We start from the raw sequence: 27,597 nt of genomic DNA on the forward strand, positions 1-27,597 counted from the left end.
CTTTACAGACTGCGTAAGGATCGTGTGTGTGTGTGGTTGTGTGAGTGTGCGGCATAATTGAGTGTTTCCAGAGTTGTAGTAAGAGGTGTCCCAGTCTGCCTGGAGCAGACAGAGGGGAGCTCTGGAGACTCAGACTCCTGCTCAGGCTCTCGCCACAAAACTTTACCAGCTCCCGTCTTGATTCTTGGTCCCTGGGTGCAGCTCTGTCTCGCTTGTGGGCCCTTGAATGAGTAATGGCGTATGGAGCCCTAGAGATTAACTTCATGTGTGCATTCCCTCGTCCTGTTTTGCACTCCTAATACAGCTGCAGTGCAAAAATATTCTCATTAGCCTAATATCTTTATCAGAAAGTCTAATAGTTTCTGTGTGGGGGTGGAGGTGTCAGTCGCTACATGCACACCTGGTGCTTTGTCCTAGGAGGAAGAGACCTCCACACAGAAGAGAGCACCATCCTTCTGTTCACTTCAAACACTCTGAGGGAGGGAGGAGGGAGAGGCGGCATGCTTTTGAAGGTTTGCACTCATCTTTCTCCTATTGTCCATCCTTTTCTTGACCCTTGCCTCCTTTTGTCTGCTTTCAAAAAGCACTCATCCTCCTCTTCTTCTCACTTATGCTGCAGCTCTCCACATTTAATTTTGTTCATGGGTAACCATCATCTGCCCCATCTGTGAGCAGCTTTCCTCGCAGGCAGCAGCCAGACGGGAGCTGACAATGACAGCTCGACGGCGTGCGTGAGTGAGTGACACGGCGACCGTCGACAGCGTGATGTGTTTGAGTGTGAGACTGACTGACAGTGATGTTCACAGCTTTGTGTCAGTTGTCCTGCTGGGTGGGAAAGTTTTACTGTCATTTGCTAGCAAGACAATAATAAAGTGTTAAGTGTAGTCCATTGTGTGAATGCTGACTCGGCATTGTTTTCCTGTAATGTAATAAATTCTTTATAATATATTACATTTCCATATTACAGTTCCATGAACAATGTGCCTATTTATTCACTCAATAATCAAAACTATCAGTCACTGCTATCATTTAGTTAATTTATTGTGATGGATTTTATATCTTTACCTGCTCAACAATACATTAAACCCATTATACTTTACTGGGACATCAGATGGTTTTGGCTTGCCTTAACATCCCCTAGTGTTCATTTTGAAGGATTGTTGTTTCCCCCTTCCCCTCGCTGTGCGCCTGTGTTTTCAAACCAGCTGACCACACATTAAAACTGTTATCGTGAATTTGAAAACAAGCTACGTTTTCAACGCAAACATGACAGTGGTCCTCTCACCCCTCCCCTCAGGTGTCTTCGCTGTGACACTTCCACCGGAACCGGAAACGTGCATTGCCAGAGGATACGAGATGGTGCTAAACACCAGTCACAGTTTTATAGGCCCAATCATCTTTTGTTGTCTGTGTCTTCAAATGAGTTGGGGTTGTTGGGGTTGTTGCTGCATCACAACAGCCCGCTTTCCCCCGGCTAGGTAGCCTCAAATCCAGAATCCTCCTCCCTGGACTGTAAACAATAAGCCCAGTCTCTACATGTAGCTAGCAGGCAGTTTAATCCCCACAATTGTGAAGAAGTTGTTTCTTTCTTATTTATTCTGCACTTTAAATAATGCATATGGATTTTAGTCTGCAAGAGGAACAGGATCCCTGTCCAATCTTCCTGCAGAATCAACAGAAATGGTTGGATTTTATCTTCAGAAACTCTAAAAGAAAACTGAGCTAGAATATGACTGATTTCACAGACTGCTTGTTAAACCACCACCAGATGCATTACTTCTTCACACAGACACCAATCCAACGTTAAAACCACCCGATGGCTAGGCCAGAGCTGCGAGTGCAACCAACCACTCGCCGAATTGCTATAGTTTGGTGGATGAGCTGAGCGTCTGGGACAGGCTGGGAATCTGCTACCATCTCAGCTGCCTTTTGTTTGAGTGGTGTTTGTGTACGTGGGCACGAATCTGCGGTCTCCGGGTCTGCAACTGTGTACTATTGTGGAATTCAAACAGGGGAGTCAGTTTCATCAAATCCAAGCGTCTTTTTCCAGGTAAAAGTAATGGTTCAAGAAAATAACTTACATAGAAATAACATAAAAAAATAATATTTTATAATATTTTATCACATAGTGTACCTGTTGTTGTTCTGAAATGTGTAAAGTAGCATGATACAGGTCCTTTAAAGTTATGCTTATAAGCCCAATAGCATGATCATGAAGTCTACATCCAATTAGAATGTTTGATCGTCTCTGAGCTCTCGCCATTCAGAAAACGCTTTTCTGATGTCGACTCTTGTTTGACCACTCTTCCTGTCAAACGTTCTTTTTCTCTTTTTGTTTCAGATAAATGTTTTATTTTTCTGAGGCTTTGTGTTTGTGCAGAAAATGGAACAAGACCCGTTCCAACAGTGATCAACATCTGAAAGGTCCGCTCACTTGTTTTTTTTTTCATCCAGGTGCGAGTGCGATGAGGAGAAGTGTCAGAGATTGAGGCCATGGGCTGCACCTCGGCCAAGCAGGTGTCGGCCGTGCCCAACGATGAGGAGGGACGCGGCAAGGCCTACAGCAACGGGGACCTCCTCTCTGGTCAGTTCACACACAGCTGTCAGTAAAACCTGGGCTGCTTCACTTTACTCGATTAATTGCTCAGCAGAGAGCCGTGACATCCCCATCTACACACACACACACACACACACACACACACACACACACACACACACACACACACACACACACACACCGGCAGTGCTCAGTTCTGTATTTCAGCTAAATAACCATCAGCAATGGCAGCTTTATTGAAGCTATCTGACAATTTATGTAAGAGAGGAAGTAGTTGGTGATTTATTGATAACAGTGGCAGACACTATTATTTTAACCCCGAACAGAGTGGAGGAAAAACTGATGGGAATGTGAACATAAAGAAAGAAAGGAGAACTTTGTGGAGATAACATGTTGATGCTCAGTTTAGGATTCTTGCCGCCAGGAGCTCGGGGTGGTACTGTTTTATTATTCCATAATTCTTCAGCGGTTTTCACAGACGACAAACTGGCCTGAACTGTCGGAAGGTCTTCTTGGTACCTTTTTGACCAAGGAGCCGTGCTGCTGTGAAAAGTTCAGTTTTGTAATGACAGAAGAAAGGTTTCCTTTTGAATTAGGTCCACTTGAACTCGTTAGGTAACATGTTTTTATCCTAATGTCAGTGTGTTTGTGTCACATCACAAGACTGCAGTTTTTACTGGATGCTGTTTGTTTATAACGTTTCCCCCTACGTTTTGTAAAGTTTTGACATACTCGGGTGGATTAAAATCATTATTTTTCTTCTTCAGTGGTTTTTAGCTGGGTATTTTGAGCTAGTTTACTCAACTTTAATCAAATGTATCTACTTATTTGGTGTTTTTGTAAAGGAGTGGCTGGATTTGTTGGTACTCAATAATTTCTGACATTAGAGTTACTTTAATTCATTTTGTACATAACAGTCTAATTATTTTATTCAGTAATATCTATTCTTTATTTTAGACTAGTTTCACAGGCTTTAGGAAACTTTGCTACTTGTAAATGAGTCAGATTAATCTTTACTGAAATGTTTATTTTCCAAAATAGTTATTCATCTTTTCCACATTTTAACTGTTCCACTAGACACAAAATGGTCATTTTCAGGAAAACCTGTTTTTCAGTTGTTTTATTTTCTCCTTTTAACTATATTTTTAAAGTTTACACCGGTTTAAATGTTTCTGGAATCTTAGCTCGTCACATTGTAGTTGTGCAATTGTGATGATCTAGAAATAATCCAGCGAGAACATGACCCTCTGTTGCTACATGAAAAAGATTCAGACTCCGTTCTGTATTTATTTTGTAGATGGTTTTAATTAAAGCCACAGCCAGGAGATTCACTATGGTGATCAGAGGCGCTGCGGCTTTAACCCTCTGGAGGCAGGCGTTGCAGATCTGCAATATTAAAACCTACCTACCTGGTTACTCCACATACGTATTTCATGAGCATTTTTTTAACTCAGAAGTACCCCTGAAGGACTTAGTTGTTCGTCCTTTTATCAAAACTTATTTTGAGCCTGAGAGGGTTAATTGTGTGGAGGAGGCTGTTGTGTAACGAGGGGAGGGAATGAAAGAGAGATGATGGGTGGTGGAGGGATTAGCAGCGATTAGGAATTAGGAGCAACACTCTGGTGTAACAGCACGCAGTTGGGTGGATGTGGCAGATGATGATCCACGGGAGGTCCCTCCTCCCCTACTCCATCATTCCTGCCTCCCTGTGACCGTTTCCCCGCCCCTTCAGCCTCTCATAACAATTCTGATGCCTCCTTTAGACTTTCTGCTGCTTTCCCATCCCTTCTACTCCATCTCAGACATGCCCTGCTCTTCCTCCTCCTCCCCTAACGAGGCTGGGATGAGTGAGTCGGAAGAGGGAGGTATTTTCCTTGACAGTGACACGTGCACATCTCACCTTCTCTGTCTCATTCGGGTTGTCTCATCTCCTCCCTGCTCAAGGCCTTTTTTTCTCTTCTTCCTTCCCTTCGTCACTCTATTTATGGGTCTCCATACCCCCCCCACCCCACCCACCCCCGCTCTTCCTGGCCTCATCTCCCAGCATTTCTTCTCTCCAGCTCTGTTCCCCTCGTCCCTTGCACAACATTAGGTCAAAACCTTGTGTCCTTTCACATCCCTTCCTCCCACTTCCTCCCAGGCTGTCCCGTCCTTTGACTGAAGTGGGATCCAGAGTGGTTGCGGAAGGGGCGAGGCTTCTATTTGAACTTGTCCTTGAGTGTTTGAGATGGGAGATAAATGTGACCTGGATTTTATGGATTAGAGACCTTCAAACTCTGCTACTTGTTTTTTTTTTTCTTCTATCTTTCATTTTCCAGCTCTCTTTCTCCTCTGGCTGTGGCTGCAGAGTTCGTAGAGCTTATTGTCACTCACTGTGTGGCTTTTTAGCACCAAACTCACCAGATTTTCCGGCTCTAATCTAATGTGCATCCGGTTTGCTTCTTATAACTGAGGTGGAAAATATTGGTTGCCTCTGGTCAGGCAGTCTATCCACTCAAATTCATAAATGTAACCCCAGTGGACTGTGTGTGTGTGTGTGTGTGTGTGTGTTGCACTCTGAGCCCTCTTCTATCCTCCACCAACAGATTACAGCCTGTCCAAACTCTGCGTGTCCCAGATATTCCGGCTGCCCGTTCTGCCAGACTCCAGCAATTAGCCTGAACCCCTCCTGTTGCCCTCGCACAATGACCGGAAAAGGCTCAACTTCGTTACACAAACACAGAGGGACGACGAGGGGGGGAAAAGCAGCACTCCCTCTGTTCACTGTCGTGCTGTCCGTGTCTGTAATAACCACTGCAAGACACGATCGGAGAAAAGATAACGCTCTAAAGGCTGCATGTGTTGATGGCTTCAGCATACGGCACCTAAATGTCCACACACAGAGACGAGGCCTACAGATTTCTCCCTTGTTTTAACACACACACACGTGTCAGACATTGTTCCTGCCCATCGTAGTATGAATTATTATATTTGATTTGGTATTTTTAAATGCTGGTCTTTCAGTCGTGAAGCTGAATGGAAACATTGATCTCGGAAATATTAGGTTCAGAATTGGAAAGGGGAAAAAATTCAGCATCCCAGGTCTCCTTAAATGACCTTTTTGTGTGCCATTCCATCTCCTTTATACTGTATCCTCAGGAATAAACTGCAATGAAATCTGAAACTTACAACAAATATAAATCCCGGTTTTTCAAGTTTTTTCAAGTTAAAGCAATTCCTCTGTAGGGCTAATGACCCAAAAGGTCAGTGTGTCACTTTCCTGTCCTGCAGCAGAAGGTGAGGATAGCATAGGACGTCCTTCATTGTCACTGCTGTAGTGCCTTTGGGCGTTGCTGCTTTAGCGAACCTGTGGTTCAGCCTCTGAGAAGTCCATCTAAAAACTCTCTGTTAAATTAATAGGTGGAACTGGCTTTATTGTGTATTTTAGATTATATTAAAGGGGACATGTTAAAACTTACATTCTTAAGTTATAACACTTCTTTGGTCTATATCAAACATGATGATGAAGTATTTTTGCATAAATCTCTCTCACAAAAAGCAAAATCTGCAGTTTAGTCTCGACTGTTTAAAAAGTATCCAGGATGAGCCGTTTCAGGACTCTGTCATTTTAAGAGCTCAATCTGGCCACGCCCACTATCACCTGCTCAGGGTGAGATAAGCGGAGATGCTTCAATATCCAGAAGGGGCTCGGAGTAGAGCCGCTGTTCCTCCAACAGCAGCTCTCTCTTGCACCTGAGAGGCGGTTCTATTCTAATTTACCCATTTGTGACATCACAAAAACGGACTTTTCGAAATGGTTTGTTTTATACACATAAATCCTAAAACCAAACACTAACGGAAAACGAGTGCACAAGTTTGGAGTGTTTATAGAGGCGGCAGAGATCCACACGGCAGCACAAAACGATGCAGGAGGTGTGTTTAGCATAATATGTCCCCATTAAAATATTAAAAGAATTTCAGGTAAAAAAATTACAAAAAGTAAATTTAAAGGACACATGACTGGGTCGTTCATTAAATGTCTTGCCACAATCTGTGTGTGTGTGTGTGTGTGTTAGAAACACCCAGAAAGTATATTGATAAAATGCATAAAGGGGGTAGATGAAAATGTGGGTTTATTGCAACATATATCTTCATGATAATATCCAAGATTAATACTGCAGTCACCTGATTTTCTGCTCAACTCAGAATCCACCTAAAAGTTTGCAGAAGTTCCTGCAGTTTTGTGTCTCCAACTCCATCCTAGTGAAACTGAATTTACCAGTAGTTTTGCAATAATGATGGTTTAAAAATAGAAATGGAAAATGTTCTAAAAATGAGCAAGCCATGTAACGATCAACACGTTTACATTTTATTTGCATCTTTTTGGCTGAAGTGTTGTTGCCTCTGCAGCAAGGCCCCATGCCACCTTTATTCTGATTCAGACATCAAATTAGGATCCTCCTAATCAGTTTGGCTCCATCATGCTGTGAAGTTGAGGAAAATCAAATGTGTTTGCAACAGCATTTCAGCGCCTCATTAGCAACCATATTGCTATTTTTCAAACTTCTTCTTTCTGACGAAGATATCCTGTTCTTTGTTGATCAACAAACTCTCAGAGTTCCATTGTTGATTTTGAATTTGCTCTCACATGACGCTGCAGCATTTCTCAGCGTCGTGTCCTGAGATGTGCTTCCTTTTATCCCCACCGGAAACGGCTCTATTAAAGAAATGTCGGGCACATTCCTTAAATAATTGTGTTCTCCTTGCATGACTTATTTCCTCTTGGTGCGTTTGTTTGTGGGAGTCTGTGGTGGAAACGAGGCTCTGTGTTCAGGTAAATGTCACGACCAGGCAGTGATGGCTGGCAGCCAGACTGGTTGGTAGGGAGGACACCGCAGGAAGGACAGAGTGACATAGCCACAGGACAGGCAGATCTGTTAGGGTAGACTTACTTATGAAACGCACACACACACACACACACAACCAAAAAAGGCTATTTCAATGACTCACAACCCAAAGAGAGACTTGGATGTAATAGCAAACATCCTGATTCAAAAACTGTATGACTCTGAAATAGAAACACACAGTTCGTGTTCACACACACACACACACACACACACACACACACACACACACACACACACACACACACACACACACACACACACACACACACACACACACACACACACACACACACACACACATGTTCGTGCACTCCCGAGCGACTGCCAGATCCTTAAGGTCAGCACAGATCGCTGGTCTCTAATCAGAGGACGAGAAAGATGTCCACATCGCAGAACCACAGCTCCTCAGAATAGTTCCCCCTTTTCATCTCTCCTCTCTGACGGTTTCCCCTCCCTCCCACCCAAAGCGAACCCAGCAACGGCGTCACCAAACATCCGTGTCATCTCTTCTGACAATGGCCAACACACACGCACGCATGCACGCACGCACGTGTGTGCACAGAGGTTTGTTTTCCTTCTATTTAAATTGAAGCCAAGTCTGTGATGTGATGAGTCTTCATGCTTTTTAACGGGTTCATTGAAATCCATCTATAACCATCTGATTTCTATACTCTGAATGGAGTATATATATATATATATATATATATATATATATATATATATGTGTGTGTGTGTGTTCAATTTCTATGTTGAAATCTCCATTTAGATTAATTTCCATCGCCAGCAGCTGCTGATTTCCCTCCGTCTGTGTCCACCTCCACCAGCAGCCCATGCAGGCTGACATCAGTGTGTATTTTCGTTGTGCCCATACAGGAGAGCAGAGGAAATGGCTCATAATTCTGTTTCCTGCTGTAGCACTCCGACGCACTGCATGTTTATTGAGCACATCTGAGCCTGGTGAGCCTGTGCTGCGTTATAAAACTGTCTGTGTGTTTGGTGGCATGTTCAAACGAGATCAGCTTTGCTCCGACTTGTTTACATTTCTCGAGAAAAACGGAGAATAAACAGCCGGCGTTTGCTTCCCTCCAGCCAATTCCTGTCAACTTTCACTCCTCATGTGTTCTGCAAGTTATTCCAAAGCGAATGTAGATAATCAGTCCCTTTCGGACCGCTCTTGCCTCTTGACAGATGCGTGTGTTGGGATGTGGAGACCCAGGTGATCACAGCTGGAGGGAGGAGTGAACGCTTCAGATATACACACACAAGACAATTACTGTCTGACAGAGCAAGGGCAAAGCGTTCCCAGTTTTATTATTAGTATTATCACCGTCCTGGCTGCCTCATACCTGGCGTTTAAACCCATCTAAAGAGTTTTACGATTGTGCAGTAGCCCTAAACATGTCTCATTAGTTCTGTGATATTAGAGTTGTAAAAGCTGGGGAGTTTTCACCATCTTTGCATAAGAATTAGCACTGTCTTTTCTTTTTCTTGTTTATTTATTTATTTTTTTCTTTCTTGCAAATGTGAAGTCAAAAGCTAAACATTTTAAGGTCTTTTTGGTGGGGAAACGTGAATTTGTTATGCTCTACTGATGTGTTATTGTATTTGGAATGAAAAAATAATCTTAGACTTCATTTGAAGGTCATTTTTTCTTCTGTCCACACCGTTTCACATCCAGTGTTTTGACTTTTATGCCAGCCATTTATTTAGATAATTTTATTTATTTTAATATTATTTATTTAGAAGAATATAATAAACACACCGTGTGGCCTATCACCTCACTAAGCTCAAACATGTACTGACTCAGTTTATTGAGTCACATATCTTTTCTGTAATGTGCAATAATGCTTTTCCAACCAGATATGTGCCATATTTATTCCCCACCTCCATTATAGTGACCTCTACCCTTTCTAGTGAAGTTTATTTGTGTAATTTTTTTCTTCTAGTTTTTACAATTTAGTTTTATTTATTTTTTCACAATTTTGTTCTTTTTTTTATATTGTGTTCCCTGCAAAAGGTGAGCTTTAACGTGTTCAGTGACAAAAAGACATATTATCATTTATGTGCTATAATTGTCATCCAGAAAGCAGCATTATGATCATGGTTGGTTAAAGGTGTTGATCACTCAATCAATACAATTGTCGTGGTCTCTAGTAGGAATGAATGTCTTGTAAGTTGTAGCCGAGGGTAGGCGGCCCACAAGCACCTGCATCAGCACGGAGGAGTCGGCTGGAGGAGAGCGTAGCTTCAGATGATTTGATTTGGAGTGTCATTTCCTGATATTTGGACATCTCATTTGGAATGAGCTCCCTCTAACAGTAAAGCAAGCTCCATCTCTCCAGGTGTTTCGATCTCGTTTGTTAACTTTCCCCCATCATCACAGACATTGGCTTTCGTATTTTACCAGGGTTTTGTTTTTGTTTATTTTAATTGTTTTTAATCTGTGTTTTTCTGTTTGTTGCTTTTATGCAATTTTTATCTTTTTTTTTTATTTTTTATTTTTTTTACTAATGTGCTGTCTTTGAGTTTTTATGTACTTTGCAGCACATCGGGCCTCCGTTAAGCTGGTGGAAGGGGTTATATAAATACACACACACACACACACACACACACACACACACACATATATATATATATATATATATATATATATATATATAAATATATAAATTTGATTGAATGATTGGTTGGTTGGTTGGTTGATTGATTGATCTTTTCTTGGATTGGCTAACAGGAACAACTCTACCACTGATTCCGTTTGATCTGCAACGTTGATGTTTTATCTCCACAAATAACCCAAGCCTGGAGGAGCTTTGCTAATGCTAACAGTTAGCTTCTACTAGCCCGAAACATTCTCTGCTGTCTCCTGAACGCTAAACCAACAAAAGCCTTCCCTGTCATGAGACAAAATGGGTGACACCATGAATGTTAAGTGACAGTGTGATGTAGATCTGTCGGGCTTTTCCAATCCTAGAGTTTCACCGTCTATTTTCTATCAGAAGCTAATGCAGGGGATGGGTGTTGGAGACTATTTTAATGTTCAGCCTGCATGAAAAACTCAGTGACCGATTATAATCAGAAATAATAAATACAATACTTTTTCAGTGTTCCACACCTTTAACATGTGCCATTAGGAAACAAATGTTTCTAAACACTCAGAACAGGAACCAGCTTCTGCTCAGCTATGTTTCTGTTTGCTATAGACTGTCTGTTTTATTTCTTACATTTTATTTTTGCTGTCACACATCAGCGACGCCACTCTAAGTCCTGACCTGGATTCCACGTGAAGGAGGCTCAGTTTTGATTTGTGTTCTAGAGGACATCCAGTTTGCCCATCAGGTGCAAAGGTGGATTACAGCTTTTATTACCACAACAGTGTTTGTTCCACTTTTACCAGTCAGCTCTAAATTAGATAGAATCAGGTCAACCCTTACCACACCAGGATGCTGACACTTTGATGTGTCCAGATTTAGTTTCATGTGCTAAGAGGGAGCGCTCAGATAGGCTAACGCTCCGCTAATGTCAGATCATTCTGAGCTGGGCTACAGCTGGTTCATGGATCAAAGCCTCTATGATTCATTAATAAACCAAGACTTTTATTTCGCTTTGAACAGTTGGACATCACTGGACTTTGTGCCTTGTTGGGCCAGTGAAACGTGGATAATTCCTGGTTTATTGTCCTAATTCCTAACTGTAGCACAGAGCGCTGGGTGTGGTGACTTTGCCGGGCAGTCTTAAGGAAATGTTCCCACTCTTCAGCACCTCAGAGAACCCGTCTTAACTGCCTTAGCTTTCTAAGCTGGCCATGCAGTCAAGAAGCTGTTAAAGCGATCTTTAATCCCCTCCATCTTTGTCCTTATCAGTGCCCTCTTTTTTTAATCTCCCGTCTCCTCTGGTGTTTTCAGACAAACTTCATATGCTTCTCCTCCTGCCGTCTCTCTGTTGTTGTTCTCCAGCTGCCCCTGTAGCTATAACAGTAAAAGGATGAATCCTGCATGCCTACCTACACCTCAGCTGTCAGGTGCACTTTGTGAAATGTTGAATCAGGTCATAGTTATCAGATTACCTTACGCTAAATTACATCGAGCCTCAATAGAAATATCATCAGTCATGTTAATAAAATGAGGTGAGGGTGCAGCAAAGCTAATATGACATGGACAAACTGTCTCCAGTCATGCCTGTTATGTCAGTGTTTTGTTTAATCCTAATCTGAATGGATGAAAATAATTTACGGAGTGTTTTGAGTAATTCATGTGACATAATTCCTCTGCTTTAACCATCAACCTCCTTTTTCTCTGTCCTCAGATGAGTACAAGTTGAAGGGAGTGGAGGAGGTAAAGTACATGAGAGGGGAAGAGAATCGAGTGAATGCACGTAACCAGGAGAATCTGGTAAGAAGCGCTGCGCACGCACGCACGCACGCACGCACGCACGCACGCACACACACACACACACACACACACAAATACCCAGAAACAGGTGTGTGTGAAAGAGAGAGAGAGAGTGAGTGAGTGAGAGAGTGAGAGAGAGTGAGAGAGAGTGAGTGAGAGTGAGAGAGAGTGAGTGTGAGAGAGAGTGAGAGAGAGTGAGAGAGAGTGAGTGAGAGTGAGAGAGAGTGAGTGTGAGTGAGTGAGTGAGAGAGTGAGAGAGAGTGAGTGAGAGTGAGAGAGAGTGAGTGTGAGAGAGAGTGAGAGAGAGTGAGTGTGTGTGAGAGAGAGTGAGTGAGAGAGAGTGAGAGAGAGTGAGAGAGAGTGAGTGAGTGAGTGAGTGCGAGAGTGAGTGAGTGAGTGAGTGCGAGAGAGAGAGCAGACAGAGCTGTCGTTGAACACAAACAGAGAGGCCTGTTCGCCTGAGCTGATGAGCTGTCAGAAGAAGGTTCGAGCCTGTGCAGTTGACAGGCTGTCTGTGTGTGTGTGTGTGTGTGTGTGTGTGTGTGTGTGTGTGTGTGTGTGTGTGTGTGTGTGTGTGTGTGTGTGTGTGTGTGCGTGTGTGTGTGTGCGCCAATTGCACAGTTGGTTTGACTCCTTTCTCTTGACTGAATCTGAGTTTTGAACATGAGAAGGAAGTTTTTATATCACTGGTGCGGTTATTTTGAATGAACCCCCCCCCCCCCCCCCCATAAATGACTTTAGAGCCCAATATTTCTCACACGACAGCGTAAATAATTAATAAGCTGAATCACAGTATCTTTCAGAATAGATTTAGTTCCCTTCAGCTCTCTATAATGTGATGCCAAGTGAATACAGAGCCTGTGCTTTTCCGTAAATGGGCCGCCTAGCACCCTCGCTAGTGGTGAAACAAAGACCAGGATAATAAATCCTGATTGTAAAACAGAAGCAGGATCATGTTGCCACAAATTATATCACTGTGGATAAAATAAAACAAACAAACAACTTTATTAAAATAACCAACATAAATACCTTGCTGTGCACTCGGATATTATTGCTCTGATGAATAGTTAATGCAAAAGATGTGCTAGCTTACATGTTAATTAGTTGAACATTTTCACCTGAGTTAGGGGGTTTCCGTAGGAAAGGCTGTGAACATATATCAGATAGCTTTTCAAACAACCTTGGGTTGTAAAATTAAGCTGGATTGATGAGCTAACAGCTAGTCATAGTGAACTGCGTGTTTCAACACAAACTCGATTTCAAAACAATCATAGGAGTTCATGTAAACACCATTTGCGGCTGGTGAAATTATTTTTTTTTTGGTGGGGTGCAATGTAACAGGTGTGCCGAAAAGAGCTTGCCAGCCAAGATTTGCATGATCTGTTATGGGAAGGTGCTTATGAATAACACATTTTTTAAAATAAAATTTAGGGTTGGGCATCGAGCATCGATTGGAACCGGTTCCAACTGTTAGTTTTTTCCCGAATCGTTCAAAGTTTTTTTATTTTTTTTTTTTCAATTCCTAGTTTTGATTCCTAGAATGCCGAGGGAAGAGGAATCCGCGGCCGATCTAAGTGAAAAATAAGCGTGAACTGCAAATTGTGATCAACGCTTTCCAGAGCTGATCACGCCAGCTGTCTGTGTGCAGCACCGAGTCCCCCCACCCGGCGCGCGGCGACCAAATATAAACAAACGCGTCTGCCGGACTTTTACTCTGTAATGTAAACTTTAATTCCTGCAGCGAAAAATGCGCCATAGAGGAAACTTGTTAAATATGTCAACACGGTGGATTTAATAGAAGCTTTAAAGAACAAACTCTGGACGGCGTGAGGGGAGTTTGTCTCACTGCAGAAATAAAAACACACACGGAGTGTCAGCAGTCAGACGCAGCCGCTTGAGTGTCAGAAGGCTGAACAATAACCTGTAGACTAATTAAAGTCTTCAAGCTTCTCTGTGGTGGGCCACACCAGCTTCTGCCACAATGAATAATTATAATAATAATAAATATTATTTGCTATAGAAAATTATGATTGACAGATAATTAAAAAAAGATGGTTTATTTGAAAAAAAAAACTCATTAAAATATTTGTAATTTCAAGTCACGTTCCTGGTTTGCTAAACTAACAGCAAAATTCAAGCAGGCAAAAAAATAATATGAAAATACTCCCTTAACATTAATTATGTTATGTCTCTAACATGTTTAAATAAAATGTGTCAAAAATGTAAATATTTAATCATTATTTCATCATATTTCTTGTCAAAAACAAAGGTTTTTCAGGAGAAACGCAGATTAGAAAAGTGTTGACATTATGAGTGTATTAAAAACAGCCTCATCACTCATAATTTGCGGTTGGGAAACTGAACTGAATTAAGATGCGCTATCCACACGTCACCACCAGGGAACGCCAAATCACTCGTCACACCACAAACAGCAAAATTGTTCCATACACATGCTTAATAGTCACCAATATATGCAAATTCTGCATAAAACAACAAACAAAGCTAATTTCATGAAGTTAAAAGCATTAACTCAGTCTTACCTTGGCTGGTTTAAGGTTGTAATAATCCTTTTCAATTTTCAAGAAACTCCTGAAGACCCTGCTCTTCAGAGAGCATCTTCTAAAGTAGCACCCATCACCCCTCTCTACTGTCCACTCCTTGTTCCCTCCTCTCCATGATTGATGTCAAGTTGTTGTTGTTATTGTTGTTGTTAGCCTCAAGGACAACATGCCGATCATCACTTGTAAGTCGCTTTGGACAAAAGCGTCTGCTAAACATAAACATAAAATATAATAATCCACTTTTGCATGCAGGACAGTGTTCAAAAGTCTCTGATGCCACATTCCATCATTTTCCAGTTCTTCATAATAACAAAGCTCCATGAGGTGAACTCAGCTGTTCTACTACAGCACAAGACGGTGAACTGTGCACAATTTCTGGTTCTGTCCAGACCTGAGCTGAGACTTCTGTGCGTGTCTTCATGAGAGCTGTACACCTGCGCCCAAAGGCTCTCCTATACTTTATATTGGGGGGGGGGGGGTCGTTAGTGTTAAAAGTCTAAATAACATCTTTAAACTACACTTAAATGTGGATTATACACAGCATTTATAGTCTGTATGATGTTGAGATTGTTTAGTTTAATTTTCATGTATTTTTATATATATTGTGATTGCTTTCTTCTTCTTTCGTCTTCATCTTCTTCTTCTTCTTCCGAGACTGGTGGGGCAGCGCCCCCTTTGGATAAGCCGCCACTGCTTATGATGCATTAAGGGTGCAGTTTGTAAGAATATAGTGAATATAATTTATCAGTGAGGAAATCCCAAAAGAGTCTAATGTTTCAGTCATTTTGGAAGAAAGTGAAACATCTTTCTAATCCAGCTGGCTGGGGGGATTGTAGTTCGTATTGACCCAAATACAGGACAACCCCGATTATAACACGACCCCCCTTTCCAGGACTAATCTTCAGGAAAACAAAAAATAAAAATAAAATAGCACTTTTTAAATAAACTGTTTTTATAGAAATTTTGAGAACAAATACTGAGCAAAAATACGACTTTAATGCTAGCTATCGGAGCTTTGCTGACGTGAAATCAAAAGTCAAATGAGGCTTTTATTCACTCACTCTCATGCTCCTGCGGTCTGGTGTACCATCAGATCACTACACCTGCCTGCTCCTCACATTGAACGCCATCCTCACTGACATCCAAGGCATCCATGCATGCAATGTTTGATGCCTCTGCTGAACTGACCACCGTCATCTTTAAAGTCACATAACTCTGCTTTATAGCTTGTTCACTTGCCCTCCATTTGGTCCACTTTGCTCTGGACCTCTCATCTCCATTTTATTTTCCTGTTGAGAACATACAGCCTGGTGCCCTCTGCTGTTACGAGCGTGTAATGACTTCAGACAAATATCTAGGTGTGACTGCTTAGACCCCTATTTTAAGATGACCCCACATTTTTAAATTATTTCCTATGGAAAAACAACCTCGTCCTGTATTCAGGTCAGTATGGGAAGTAAGTTTAATTTGTATAGCACTCATCACAGACAGAAAATCACAAAGTGCTTCACATCGATCAAAACCAAGCATAAAGTCATAAAATCATAATGAGCTTAAAACAGAAATGGATTAAAACCAGAACAGAAAAGTCATAAAATTATAAAATACCATAAAACAAATGAAAGGTGATTACAAATTTGAGTTAAAAAATAAGAAAATAAAAGATTTATCTAACTTCTTTATTTTAGTTGTCAGTTTTTCTCCTTTCAAAACAATGGAAGGAGGGCCGTAACTACTGTTTACAGTGAGTGTGGCGGTGCCGTGTCTCCTGCGAGCTAATTCTGCAGAGCCAACAATTGTAATTTGACGACGGCCGGCAAAAAGCTCCAGAGTTGTTTAAAGTGGTTGCAGTTACCACGTTTTTCCACAGGATGTAATTTTTACTTCACTTCTACATAATGCACCTTTAAAGTGTGCGTTAACTATATTTAATGTCCTGTTTTTATACGGCACAATCTAGAGTTCCACAACCCCCCAGGGTGTGTTACAACATATCACTCATTCACCCATTCATATATTTTGTGGGATTGGCCTGGCCTGCCAGGGTCCTCCTCTGTTTAATTCTGCACAGAGAAAGGGTCTGGGAACTCTCCTATTTAAATAACCCCACCCTGTGCGAATTCTAACCGAGCCAATCTGCGCTGAGTAGCGTACGTCACACACCATAACGCCGAGTTTGTCATAAACATGGCGACTGAAGCGGAGTTTGCTGCGGATCTTTCCTCTGTTCTAAATGACTTGGATGTCTTTATAACAACAAGTTGAAGCGCCAAAAGCCTTTCTTCTAAAGAAAGATGTCTGCGCAGTCGCCAGACGCCATTTTTTACTACAGCTAAAAAACTGCAGCGTCGTGCGGTGCAGTCGGCATTCCGTCTTTTTTCTGATTGGTTGTTTTTGCGCTGGCTAGTCCCGCCCCTCGTGTACCTCTCTGCCTGTGAGTTACCAGACTCTTTCTCTGTGCAGAATTAAACAGAGGACGAGTCTGGCAGGCCAGGCTAATTATTTATGCCAATAGTTTGGGATTCAAATGTAACCACGGCAACACACGAATGAGACAATGATGATGCAATTAGCAAGTCAGCTACAGGCTAAAAGGCATTCATGTGAGGTGGTGAGCATGAGAGAGTGAGCGAATGTAAGACCCAGAGCTACTTGTAGGATGAAAAGGTCCAGAGGCTCTGTCCGTGTGTCTTACGCATGCGTGTTGCTCTTTACTGTTTCAGTCAGAAAGTACACACAATAATTCATCTGTGGTGAGATCACCTGTCTTTCAAAGCTGATTCAGAGTGAAATAAATCTTTAAAAATCAGGGAAGATGGAATCTTTTGGTCTCAAAAGACAAGTTTTCATGTTTTCAGGTTATAGTCCAAGTAACTGAGTCCCATCATTCAGCCTTGATGCCACAGTGAATCAGCTGCAAACATCCTGAGCCCTCATCGACAGATCGATGAAAGATTATGGCTTTTCTTTTATGTGATATATACTAACAAATAAATTATAAATTAGCAAAGTGTTCTTCCATCACAAGCACTTAAGTGTGTGCTGGAGTGTGCACGCCTGTGACAGACGGTTTTCACACTCGATTGCTGTGTTTTGTACATATTGGTCGTTTTTCTAATTATTGTTGCTCTATTCAGGGATTCCCAAAGTGTTGAGCGAGCTGCTGCTAGGTGGTGCGCGAGGTGAAAACTGTAATGGCTAAGAGAAGTCTGCCAAAAGTCACCATTAGCGTAGCCAGAAACTCATCTGTGGGTGGGCCTAAGAAAATGTAAGTGGGCCCAATAAATGTAATTGAAAACAAGTATATTTTGCTTGTGTGTGTGTGTGTGTGTGTGTGTGTGTGTGTGTCTGATGCGGCTCTCTGTGCTTGTAAAATAATGAATGGATATTTAAATAAAATGCTTTATATTTTACTGCATTAATTTTACATCTGTAAGCTAATTCTAAATGTAAAGATTGTCTGCGTAAACCTGAACAGGTCCAACCCGGTCTACTGTGTGACCGGGTTGATGAATCACGCAATCATATCGGCGCTTTCTGCGCTGAAGACGATGTGAGATTCTGGGATTCTCCTCAGACGCCACATTGGAGGCAGGAACAAGCACGATTCAGCCAAAGTTTCATCATCAGGGAACATTTTCTAAGTGACAAGTCTCTCTGAGAGACCGGGTTTGGAAAACTCTCGCTTCAGTGGAAGGAATCTTCCTGCAAGCGCTCTGGTTCTGCAACACATTCCAAGCCCCTCTCCACATCTTCAGCTCACTGTGCATCTTATGTACACGCTGACAGTGAGCTGCGCTGAGCAGTGTCCAGCTCAGATGTTCAGAAGGAAATCTTTTCTTGAGTGATTTAGCTACATCTGCGATTTGCGAAACGAATAAAGTGTCAGTTCGTCTGCATGCGTCGGGGTAATTCTTTCTATTCTTTCTCCGTCAAAATAAACGGCCAAATACGGGTACTGTCCAGTCAACACAAGCCCTGCTTTTAACTGTTTTGTTTTCTTGTGAAAATAGATCAAATTAAACTTGATGACCACCAGAGCCAGGCGCACTGCGCCGTTATCTCCGTCGCTGTAAATGAGGGAAAAACAAAATGATCGGATCCTTTTCTGACCTTCCCCACCTACAAAGTTTAATTACAACAATCAAACGTGACAGAGCCTGGGTTTGTATTCTGAACAGTCTAAACATGTTTTAAAAAGAAACGTATGACAAAAGTGGCACCTGCTCAGTAAAACCACCAACAGGGTGAAAAATATCAAAATATTGTAGGCAGAGACGGGCTACAACTTGTGGATCCACTTTATATAAATCGTTTTATTGATTATCTTCTTATGAAAGATAGCTTTGACGTACACGAGCGACCGGTACCGGCTGCTGTCACCTGTTGTGAGCAGCGCTTTGCTGTCTGAGGGTAGGCCCCGCCCACAACGCCGCGGCTGCTGCGGTGTTTTCTTTACTGTGGGAAAAACGGGTAATAATGGCTCTGATGGGAACAGGTTGCCGACCCCTTGATTAGCGTGACGTCTGATATATATATATATATATATATATATATATATATACACATATACACACATATATATAGATATATATATACATATATACACACATATATATAGATATATATATATATATATACACACACACACACATATATATATATAGCCATGCCCTGATGTGGGGCTGGGGGGTGCGTCAACATGGTCGGGACATAGAAGGGGGTGCGCGGCTAAATAAGTTTGGGAACCACTGCTCTATATGATTATTTTATTGCTCTTTTTTTCTTATTTTGCACCAAGTAACTGCAGTAATTCTTGAAAGTTGCTAACCTGTTCACACACATGGCCGTTAAACCCTTCTGATTCAGATTTAACCCTCTGAATAAGAAGTGAATATGTTAATGAAAAACGACAACAGTTCACATTATACTTTACTGTCAAACCTTAGAACGGCCTAGGTTTGCAATCAAATAGATGTTCATGTACCTGTGTTATAGGCAAATTTGGACAAATGAATTTGCTTATTGCCAGTAACCTTTTCAGTGGTCTAGTGGTAGTGTCCGCCCTGGGACTGGGATCGGGTTCAAATCATATCAAAGACTTTAAAAAGGGGACCCAATGCCTCCCTGCTTCACACTTGGCTTTAAGGGGTTGAATTGGGGAGTTAAACCACCAAATGGTTCCCGAGCACGACCACTGCTGCAGCTCACAGCTCCCCACGGCGAGGGGTCAAATGCGGAGATTTAATGTCACCAGTGTGTGACGATGACTGTGCGACTTCAACTTTGTCCCAGACCTTTGACCTCCTCAAGAAATGAGTTCAGGAACCTTTGAACTCACGTCAAAAACTTTTGTTATTAGCAAGCACAAGTGTCAGTGTGAGCTTTTAGCTGTAGCACCAGATTTGGCGCTGTGCAAAAGTTTTAGGTGGGTGTGAAAAGGGCTGTAAACAAAACATGCTTTCAGAAATTTAAATAATGTTTGTTTATTTTTATCAATGTACAAAATGCATCCAGCCAAAGCCATTAAGAACTGTCTTCAGTGTAAAGAACAAGAAGTCCTGGGAGTGATGGAACAACCATACTTGTTCCTTCTAAATCTCTTTGCAAGTGTTTGATTTAGATTTCTCTTTTTTTTTCTCGTTCATTGCATTATGTTGATTATTGAAGATAAATTAATAAAACTTCTCTTTTTGAAAGTGTTCTTTGCCCACAACATTTTTCTACACCTGCCTAAAACTTTTGCACACTGTATCTCACAATATTTTTTATATTTCTGCTGGACAAACTGTCGATGTGACACTTGTAAAGGATGAGTAGTTTACATCTTACTTATGAACCATAAAATGTGAGATTCCATAGAAATATGAAATGTCAATCTGATGGATCCTTGAATATTTTAACCAGAAGATCAGAACTTTTTATTGCAGGGATTACTTGGCACTTCGTATTAACTCCAAGGAAAGAAAGAGAGTCAGGTTTATAATAGTTAAGAAATTTATTTCTACACAATTTAAACAAGACTAACTTTAAACACTCGGTGGACTGATGGAACTAAGGTGGAGTGAGACGTGAGATGATGGTGTATGTGTGGAATGTTGCTATCAGAACCAGCGGATCCGGAGAAGCATTTAGTTCTGAGTGGGAGTGAATGTTTCACCCTAAACTTTAGTAGGAGATTCATAACACACTTGAGACAACATCTGTCAGTCTACGTACCCAGGGGAAGCCTCCGTTTAGATCCAGAATGTCGAGGTCCTCTTGGACCCTCCTTGGAACCGAAGCCAGTAGAAAAACAGCGGTGCCAACCAAACTAGTCTTGGAATGCTTCCAGGTCACGACAGGTTATCATTGCCATCAGCGAGACCCTGAAGGGGTCGTGAGGTTCAGCTTTTATTCTGAAGGAACCGTCGCGGTCAGGTGTAGCTTGCAACAGATTTTATCCAGCTTGTCGAGGTTCTTTTGGCTGAAGAGGAAGTCCAGATGGCCGGTCCGAGACTTCTCTAGAACGCTTTGAACTAAAGAAAAGGTGGCGTGGAATTGTTTTTATAATTGTCATATTTTGGTTTACTGGCGAATCAGAATTTGACATGCAAAAGAGGGCTTATACAAACACCACAGAAACCCACGCCTAGCGCCAGAAACGAAGGTTCTGATTGGATCAGACAAAAGAAAATGTGTTGTGTGACTTTAGCATTACTCTGTGTCATCAGTGTCTAGTACAAATGTCCGGGATTATAATTACTTGTAAAATATTACTGATCACAGGATTATAATATCAAGTAATAACATTGTCATTTCACAGATTGATTGAACATTGGGCTCATATTATTATTGGTAATAACAAAGTTGTTTGATTATGTGTTTTATCAAGAGAGTTCTTTGTCTTTGTCTTGAGCTGTAAAGAGGTGAAGCAGTTCAGATGAGCAGAGGGCATGAAAGACCTTGGCCAATATCTCATGTAGATTAGGCCTGTGTCAGAGACTTTGTCTCTGCTCGAGCAGACGCAACAGACCTTTAGGTCAAAAACAGGACATTCATGACACTACAAACTGAATATGGTCCTGATGTGTATAAAATTTGCATAAAGTTCTTTGAACATTTTAAGATTAGTGCTCTTTTAACACATTAGAAAACCACTTTGTGCTAACTAGCCATTAGCTGATCAATCTGGTCAGAACTCAAGCCTGTTTCAGACGTATAGGTGATCATAACCATCACTTAAAACACTTCCTCGAAACGTTGGAGCTGTTGGGTTTTAGGTAGGGATGGGTACCTTTGACATTTGAATCGATCAGGTACTAATTCCCGGTACCTACGAATCTATACCGGTACTTAACGGTACCAATTTTTGATACTTTTGAGTGTTTATTATTTTAATTCTCTTTTATAATTAAATATATATTTTTCTCAATATATAACAATATTTGATATATATCACGATAAATAACATTCAACTGTTTGTATTTTAACATCATCCTTGTAGTTTTATAAGCTGATAATTAAACTGAAGCAAACATCTTTACTGTGAACTAAATTTACTGTGTATCTTCATTCCTTTTACCGTCCTTTTTCATTAGATTTTTCCTACTGGGAAGTTAGAATTTCCGAGGAGAAAGCGAACGCACCATTAGCTGATAACAACGGTAGCAATGGAAGCTAACATACCAAACTAACGTCATCTTAAACAGTTTATTTAACTGCTGGAGCAGATTAAAATGATGATGCCTCACACTTAGATCGTTGTCACTGGTTTCATCTTCACCCGTCACATTTAGTAAAGTGAAGCCAAACTTTAGAGCGCGTTCATGTTCTTCTAGTCTGGAATTCGGAGTTCCAAGGAGAAAGCGAACGCACCATTAGCGAAATGGAAGCTAACATATCAAGCTAATTATATTTACCTACCGGAGCAGATTAAGATGAGGATGCCTCACTTAGATCGTTGTCACTGGTTTCATCATCACCCAGTTACCCATCACATTTAGTGAAGTGGACCCAAGCGTTAGCGTTCGTTCTTTCTACCATGCTGCTCTGTTTACAACTCGCTCGCAGCGAGCGACGACATCACGCTCTTGCGCATGCGCAGCTGTCTTGGCAAGTTCTCGTTATGATGGACGGGTACCGAAACGAGGCACCGTTTGAAATGACATGAATTGGTGCTCGGTCGGTACTATGGAATTCGGTCGGTACCTTAAAAAGTACCGAATTCGGTACCCATCCCTAGGAGGTTTTTATTGTTCGGTTCCACAAACCTCTCGAGTTCTACTGTTCATTTTCAGCCTTTTGGTACAACAAGAACCATTTAAAGAGTTGTGATGCGTCTAAGTAAGTGGCTGTATGGCAATCTGGTTAAAAGAACTGTGGCGAGCTCCAAACCACATATGTACAGATCCAGGTAGTACACACAGCTCAGCCACTAAATGTGGCCAAACCTGTATTTGGTGGTTGTTTAGTGTTTTTGCAGCAGTTGTTGACTATCAGAAAGGATTGCACACACCCACAAACACTCAGAAGTAAGAAAACAAGCTTATTACAGTATTTTAAGTTGATCTGCAGCACTGCCACCTCAGCGCAGCAGAAAGCTGAACACAAGGTGCCTGCAGGGAGGTGAAGGGGAGTTTGTGAGGCTGCTAACCTTGATTAGAGCTAATAAATCATTTCATTGGATCTACAGAAGTTATACCTGTGACCCTTTTTGTGAGGGCAGCTGGTTCAGGGCCTAATTTGAAAATCCAGGTTTGAGGCTCGACTTTCGCTGTCAGTCCTGATGCAACCTGTTTATTTTAGACTTGTTTAACGGCTGATAATGCAAATTAATTGTGTGTGTGTGTGTGTGTGTGTGTGTGTGTGTGTGTGTGTGTGTGTGTGTGTGTGTGTGTGCTTTCAGGAGAAAAATAATGAAGAGTTCAGAGGCAAGCAGCAGAAAGAGGTGGCCACATCGAACCTCAAGTCTAAGTAAGTGGTCAGCAACAGACTCGGAGATGCAGCTGTTACTTCAAATATTGCCTGATATGTTTATTTAGTGCATTAAATATAAGCAGGAAGGACAAATTAAGCATGGAAAGTAATTTTTTTTCAGATTTACATTTATTACACCACCAAGATGTCTCCTTTTGGTTCTTCTACTGTACTGTTTTATTACGAACCCCATGAGGTTTGTGTCTCAGCTGATAAAATGGGTGCTGTGTACAATTTTTGTGTTTTTCAGCATTCAGATTTTAAACCCTGAGCATTTTAAAGTAAATTTGCAGCAAATGTTTGCATTTGTACATCAGGGATCTCCCAAAGATGTGCAAGGAAATCAGGAAACTGGAGTTTGAGATTTTAAAACAGAAAATGAGTCATTATTTAAAGGTTAAAAACCAACTTAATGTTGTGAAGGTTTCTGTCTAATGTGCGCATTCATAATCAAGAGAACAGGTTCTAGTAGAACTGATTTCTTGGCCCACCCACTGGGAGCAGATCACATGAAATTTGAGAAGAGACTAGTTCAGGATGCAAGAATGAAAGCTTACTGCAAGTTCAACAAGTTCCTTTTAACACGGAGATGTATCCATGTGACTCCTGTGGGTAAATATTATGACGTGGAGAGTTAGTGATCTTCGGTGTCTGGCTGTTGTAACACCAGCCCGGCTCCGTTAGGGGCTGGCGCGTTTTTCTCTGCATGTTGAAGAATTATTCAGCTTTTTAGGAGAAGTAAAAGTCAGTAATAAAAAAAAATCAACTGCATCCTTCTAAACTAATCATCTCTTCCACTGAAGAGAGAAGAGAACTCATTACTGTGTGTGTGTGTGTGTGTGTGTGGGGGGGGGGGGGGGGGGGGTGCAATGGAAAAATCTCATGATGTATTTGTTGCCTCCCTTCTCATCTCCAACTTCCTGTCTCCTACTTTTCCATCTGCGTCTCCCTCAGTATTCACACGTCAGAGAGCCAGCAGGAATTCTTCAGGATGCTGGATGAGAAGATTGAGAAGGTGAGGGGAGGGGGGGATTGTGAGTGTGTTTGTGTTCGCATGCACACTGTGGGGGGGTGTCGGTCGTACCTTGCTAATGAGCTCATGGTGATAAAACTATGTTCACCAGTTAAACACAAGTAACTTAAATTGTTATCACCACCCTGATCGTAAAACTTCGTTATGTGTGGATCATAGTTTGTATTGTTTGCTGTGAAAAAGCGTATTGGTGGACTCAGCTGTTCTCTTCAGCTCCACAGAGTGCATTAAAAAGGTTTTATTGCACATCGGAGACTTTCCTTTTCATTTCATTCCTTTAAAAGAGGACTACATTGCATGGTGATGGTTTGTGTGTATGTAAGGGTTAGGTTCAGTAAGTTCTGCAGAGCTGCAAAGCCAGGCTCGAGAGAATTAAGACTCGTATCACACAGTAGTCAGACATAACACCAGTAAAGGTTCTGCCCAGATGTCAAGGACAAGCTGTGAAAACTTCCAAACCAGGACAGGAATAAGAAAGGAAAAGGATGATGTCATTTTGTTTCTCGCAACCCTGTGAGCAAGAACAAACACGGAGTGTCATTCTTTATTTTTCCAGGAAAACTTCTGGTTCTGAACTGCCTGAAATCCCCACAGTCCTGAACTTTAATTAGTTTTTTGTTGATGGCTCTACTGTGACTCCAAGCAAATCCTGTCTGATTGTCTTTGGTTTGATGCAAGAACAAAACCAAGACTGCAGATCTTAGGATCTGATATTTCCAAAGCACCGATGTTTGGTTCTGCCCCTCGAACGCCACAGTCCTGCATGTTTTAGTTGTTTCTCCACTCAAACTTAACCTGTTTCCACAAATTGCCTCTTCTAGTTATGTCTGTGTAACACTCATCAGGTTCACTCAAGTAGGGAAAGTGTCTCTCTAGGATCGGGGTTGGACTCTACTGTCCCAGGGGTTGTCTGTGCATCTAAAGGAGAAGTGGCGAGCTTTGGTCTGGTTCGCTCTCAGTTCATGCACACAGAACTGATTTTGGGGATGAAATTAACTATATAACTATAGACACATTACTTGTCTTTGTGTGTGTGTGTGTGTGTGTGTGTGTGTGTGTGTGTGTGTGTGTGTGTGTGTGTGTGTGTGTGTGTGTGTGTGTGTGTGTGTGTGTGTGTGTGTGTGTGTGTGTGTCTGCTCTGTCTTCTCGATACCCAGTGAGTCGTGGAGGATGGCTGCTTATACTGAACCAGGATTCTCTGGAGGTTTCTTCCTGTTAAAAGGGAGTTTTCCTCTCCACTGTCGCTGCATGCTTGCTTAGTATGAGGATTGCTGTATAGTCACTGACACTAGTCAGTGACTTGATGCAATTTGCTGGGTTCCTTATATAGGAAACATTATTTCTGATTGGCTTAATGAACTGTGAATTGGAATGTTTATTATGTGAAGTGCCTTGAGACGACTCTTGTCGTGATTTGGCGCTATATAAATAAACTTGAATTGAATTGAATTGAAGTGAGGCCTGTGTTCTGTTCTCTGAAAAGCCAACAGCTGGTATCCTCATGAGTGTCACTGTTTGTAGGTTGAATGCTGATTGGTTGAAGGCTTAAGCTAGAAGGATGCTCACACTCTTCTCACTGACAAATAATTAAAGAACACATTTATACAGAACTTAGTTTGACTTAACAGTCATTCACATTTTGGCCACTTGGCTTTAACATAGAAAACTTACTGCACCCCCTTGTGGCAGCACTCTTCTCCAGGTTTACAAAGATGTGCAAAACACCTGAACAGATGGGACACAGGATCATGTTCACCCCATCATGACCATAATAATACTGTTTTTAGGTCTGCTGCATGGGAGTGTAAATCCTTATAACAGGTGCTGATTGGGCACTTGTACGATACATTTTTTAAAGGGAGGTTTGACTGATTTCTAAACTGAATTTGACATATTTGTGTCCTTGAGACTCTGGTAGTTCGAAGCTCCCCCAAAACAAGCGTGTGTGTTTTTTACGGTCTGACTGCTGTTCCTCCTCAGTTTAGTTTTTGGTTCCACCGTGGCGTGCCCTTTGGTGTTGTGGGAAGTGACATGTAAATGTCCAGTTTGCTCATTTTAAATGGCAATTAAGTCATGTGTGCTGAACCTGTGTGGAGGAGAGACAGAGTGGCGTCGTAGAGGCTGTCTGAATGGCTTTGAGAAGAAGAAGCAGAACGGTCAGCTCATCTTCAGCAAGGAAACAAAACAACGGACCAACCACCTGTCAGCACTTTACTATCTCAGTCAGCATCTCCTGCTCCTGCAGATTTATTTACTTGAATGTGACTGGAGTCACAGGTGTGTGTGTGTGTATGTGTGTGTGTGTGATAAAGATGGGGTGTAATTGGGGGAAAAAATAAACACTTCCTGTTTCATCCGTCTCTCAACATCTTTTTATTTTTTTGCAGGGACGTGACTACTGTTCAGAGGAGGAAGAGGAAGATGGGACATAGCACATAGGCTCCCAAAAGTCGTCATTACTTTGTGTGTGTGTGTGTGTGTGTGTGTGTTAATGAGTGTGGCTGAATGAGAACGTGAGTTTAATCAGTGTTTTACCGATCTAGGCGTTGTTTTGACGGGACACTGTCGGTGTGAGTGAGTTTATATGAACGTCTGGCTAAAATAGTACTTTTAAGCGCAAGAAAGAGAGAGAAAACTTTCTTCCGAGACTACCGCCCTCCCTGTCGCCTCAGCCCTTCAGGCCTCTCAGCAGACATACGGAGGTGGTGAAGCGATGAACGGACTGACAGATGAAAGGAGGGAGAGATGGAGGAGAGACGACAAATGCACACACACTTGTTTTGTGGACAGAGTGAAGGACCTGTCACCGCCGGGTGGGACGCCTCCATCCCTCCTTTCTTGTCTATCTGTCTCAGTGGCCTGATGCTGAGTGTGTAAACTGCTGTTGGACAATGGATTTAAACGTGGAGGCCAAGTGGAGATGAGTAGCTTAGTAGATGTGTCGAGGACTAAAAACACATTTCAAGAAAAGAGTCATGGACCTTTGCTGAGATTCTCAGTGAACTTTGTCGCTGAACTACCTGCAGTCTGACAACTAAGGACCTTGGAGGGTGAGAGAGGGGAGGAGGGGGAATGTGGGATATTTTAATAAGAGAGAGCATAGGGAGTGAGCTGGTAATTTAGAAACTCTAAAACTCCTCCTGCCTTCTGAAGTCAAGAACCTTATTTTAATTATTATTGTTGTGCCACAGCCACTCATTCCATTTTATTT

At 41.8% G+C, this 27,597-nt stretch overlaps 1 protein-coding gene across 4 annotated transcripts in view; it reads left to right on the forward strand.

The window, feature by feature from the left end:
- zgc:92140 (uncharacterized protein C1orf21 homolog) overlaps window positions 1-27,047 on the forward strand; it is a 37,184-nt gene extending 10,137 nt beyond the window's left edge. For 3 of the 4 annotated variants that reach the window (XM_054729985.2, XM_070554112.1, XM_070554111.1), the window contains exons 2-6: window positions 2,455-2,584; window positions 11,749-11,834; window positions 23,283-23,350; window positions 24,308-24,368; window positions 26,774-27,047. In XM_054729985.2, coding sequence (XP_054585960.1) covers window positions 2,494-2,584; window positions 11,749-11,834; window positions 23,283-23,350; window positions 24,308-24,368; window positions 26,774-26,818 — 351 coding nt within the window. In that variant the 5' untranslated portion in view covers window positions 2,455-2,493 and the 3' untranslated portion in view covers window positions 26,819-27,047. Of the gene's footprint in view, window positions 1-1,864; window positions 2,051-2,454; window positions 2,585-11,748; window positions 11,835-23,282; window positions 23,351-24,307; window positions 24,369-26,773 lie in introns of those variants that run through there. The other variant, XM_070554113.1, reaches the window with a different exon arrangement.
- Window positions 27,048-27,597: the final 550 nt, after the last annotated feature.

Source organism: Nothobranchius furzeri, chromosome 8 (assembly GCF_043380555.1).
Source record: "Nothobranchius furzeri strain GRZ-AD chromosome 8, NfurGRZ-RIMD1, whole genome shotgun sequence".
In the NCBI taxonomy this organism is placed as follows: domain Eukaryota; kingdom Metazoa; phylum Chordata; class Actinopteri; order Cyprinodontiformes; family Nothobranchiidae; genus Nothobranchius; species Nothobranchius furzeri.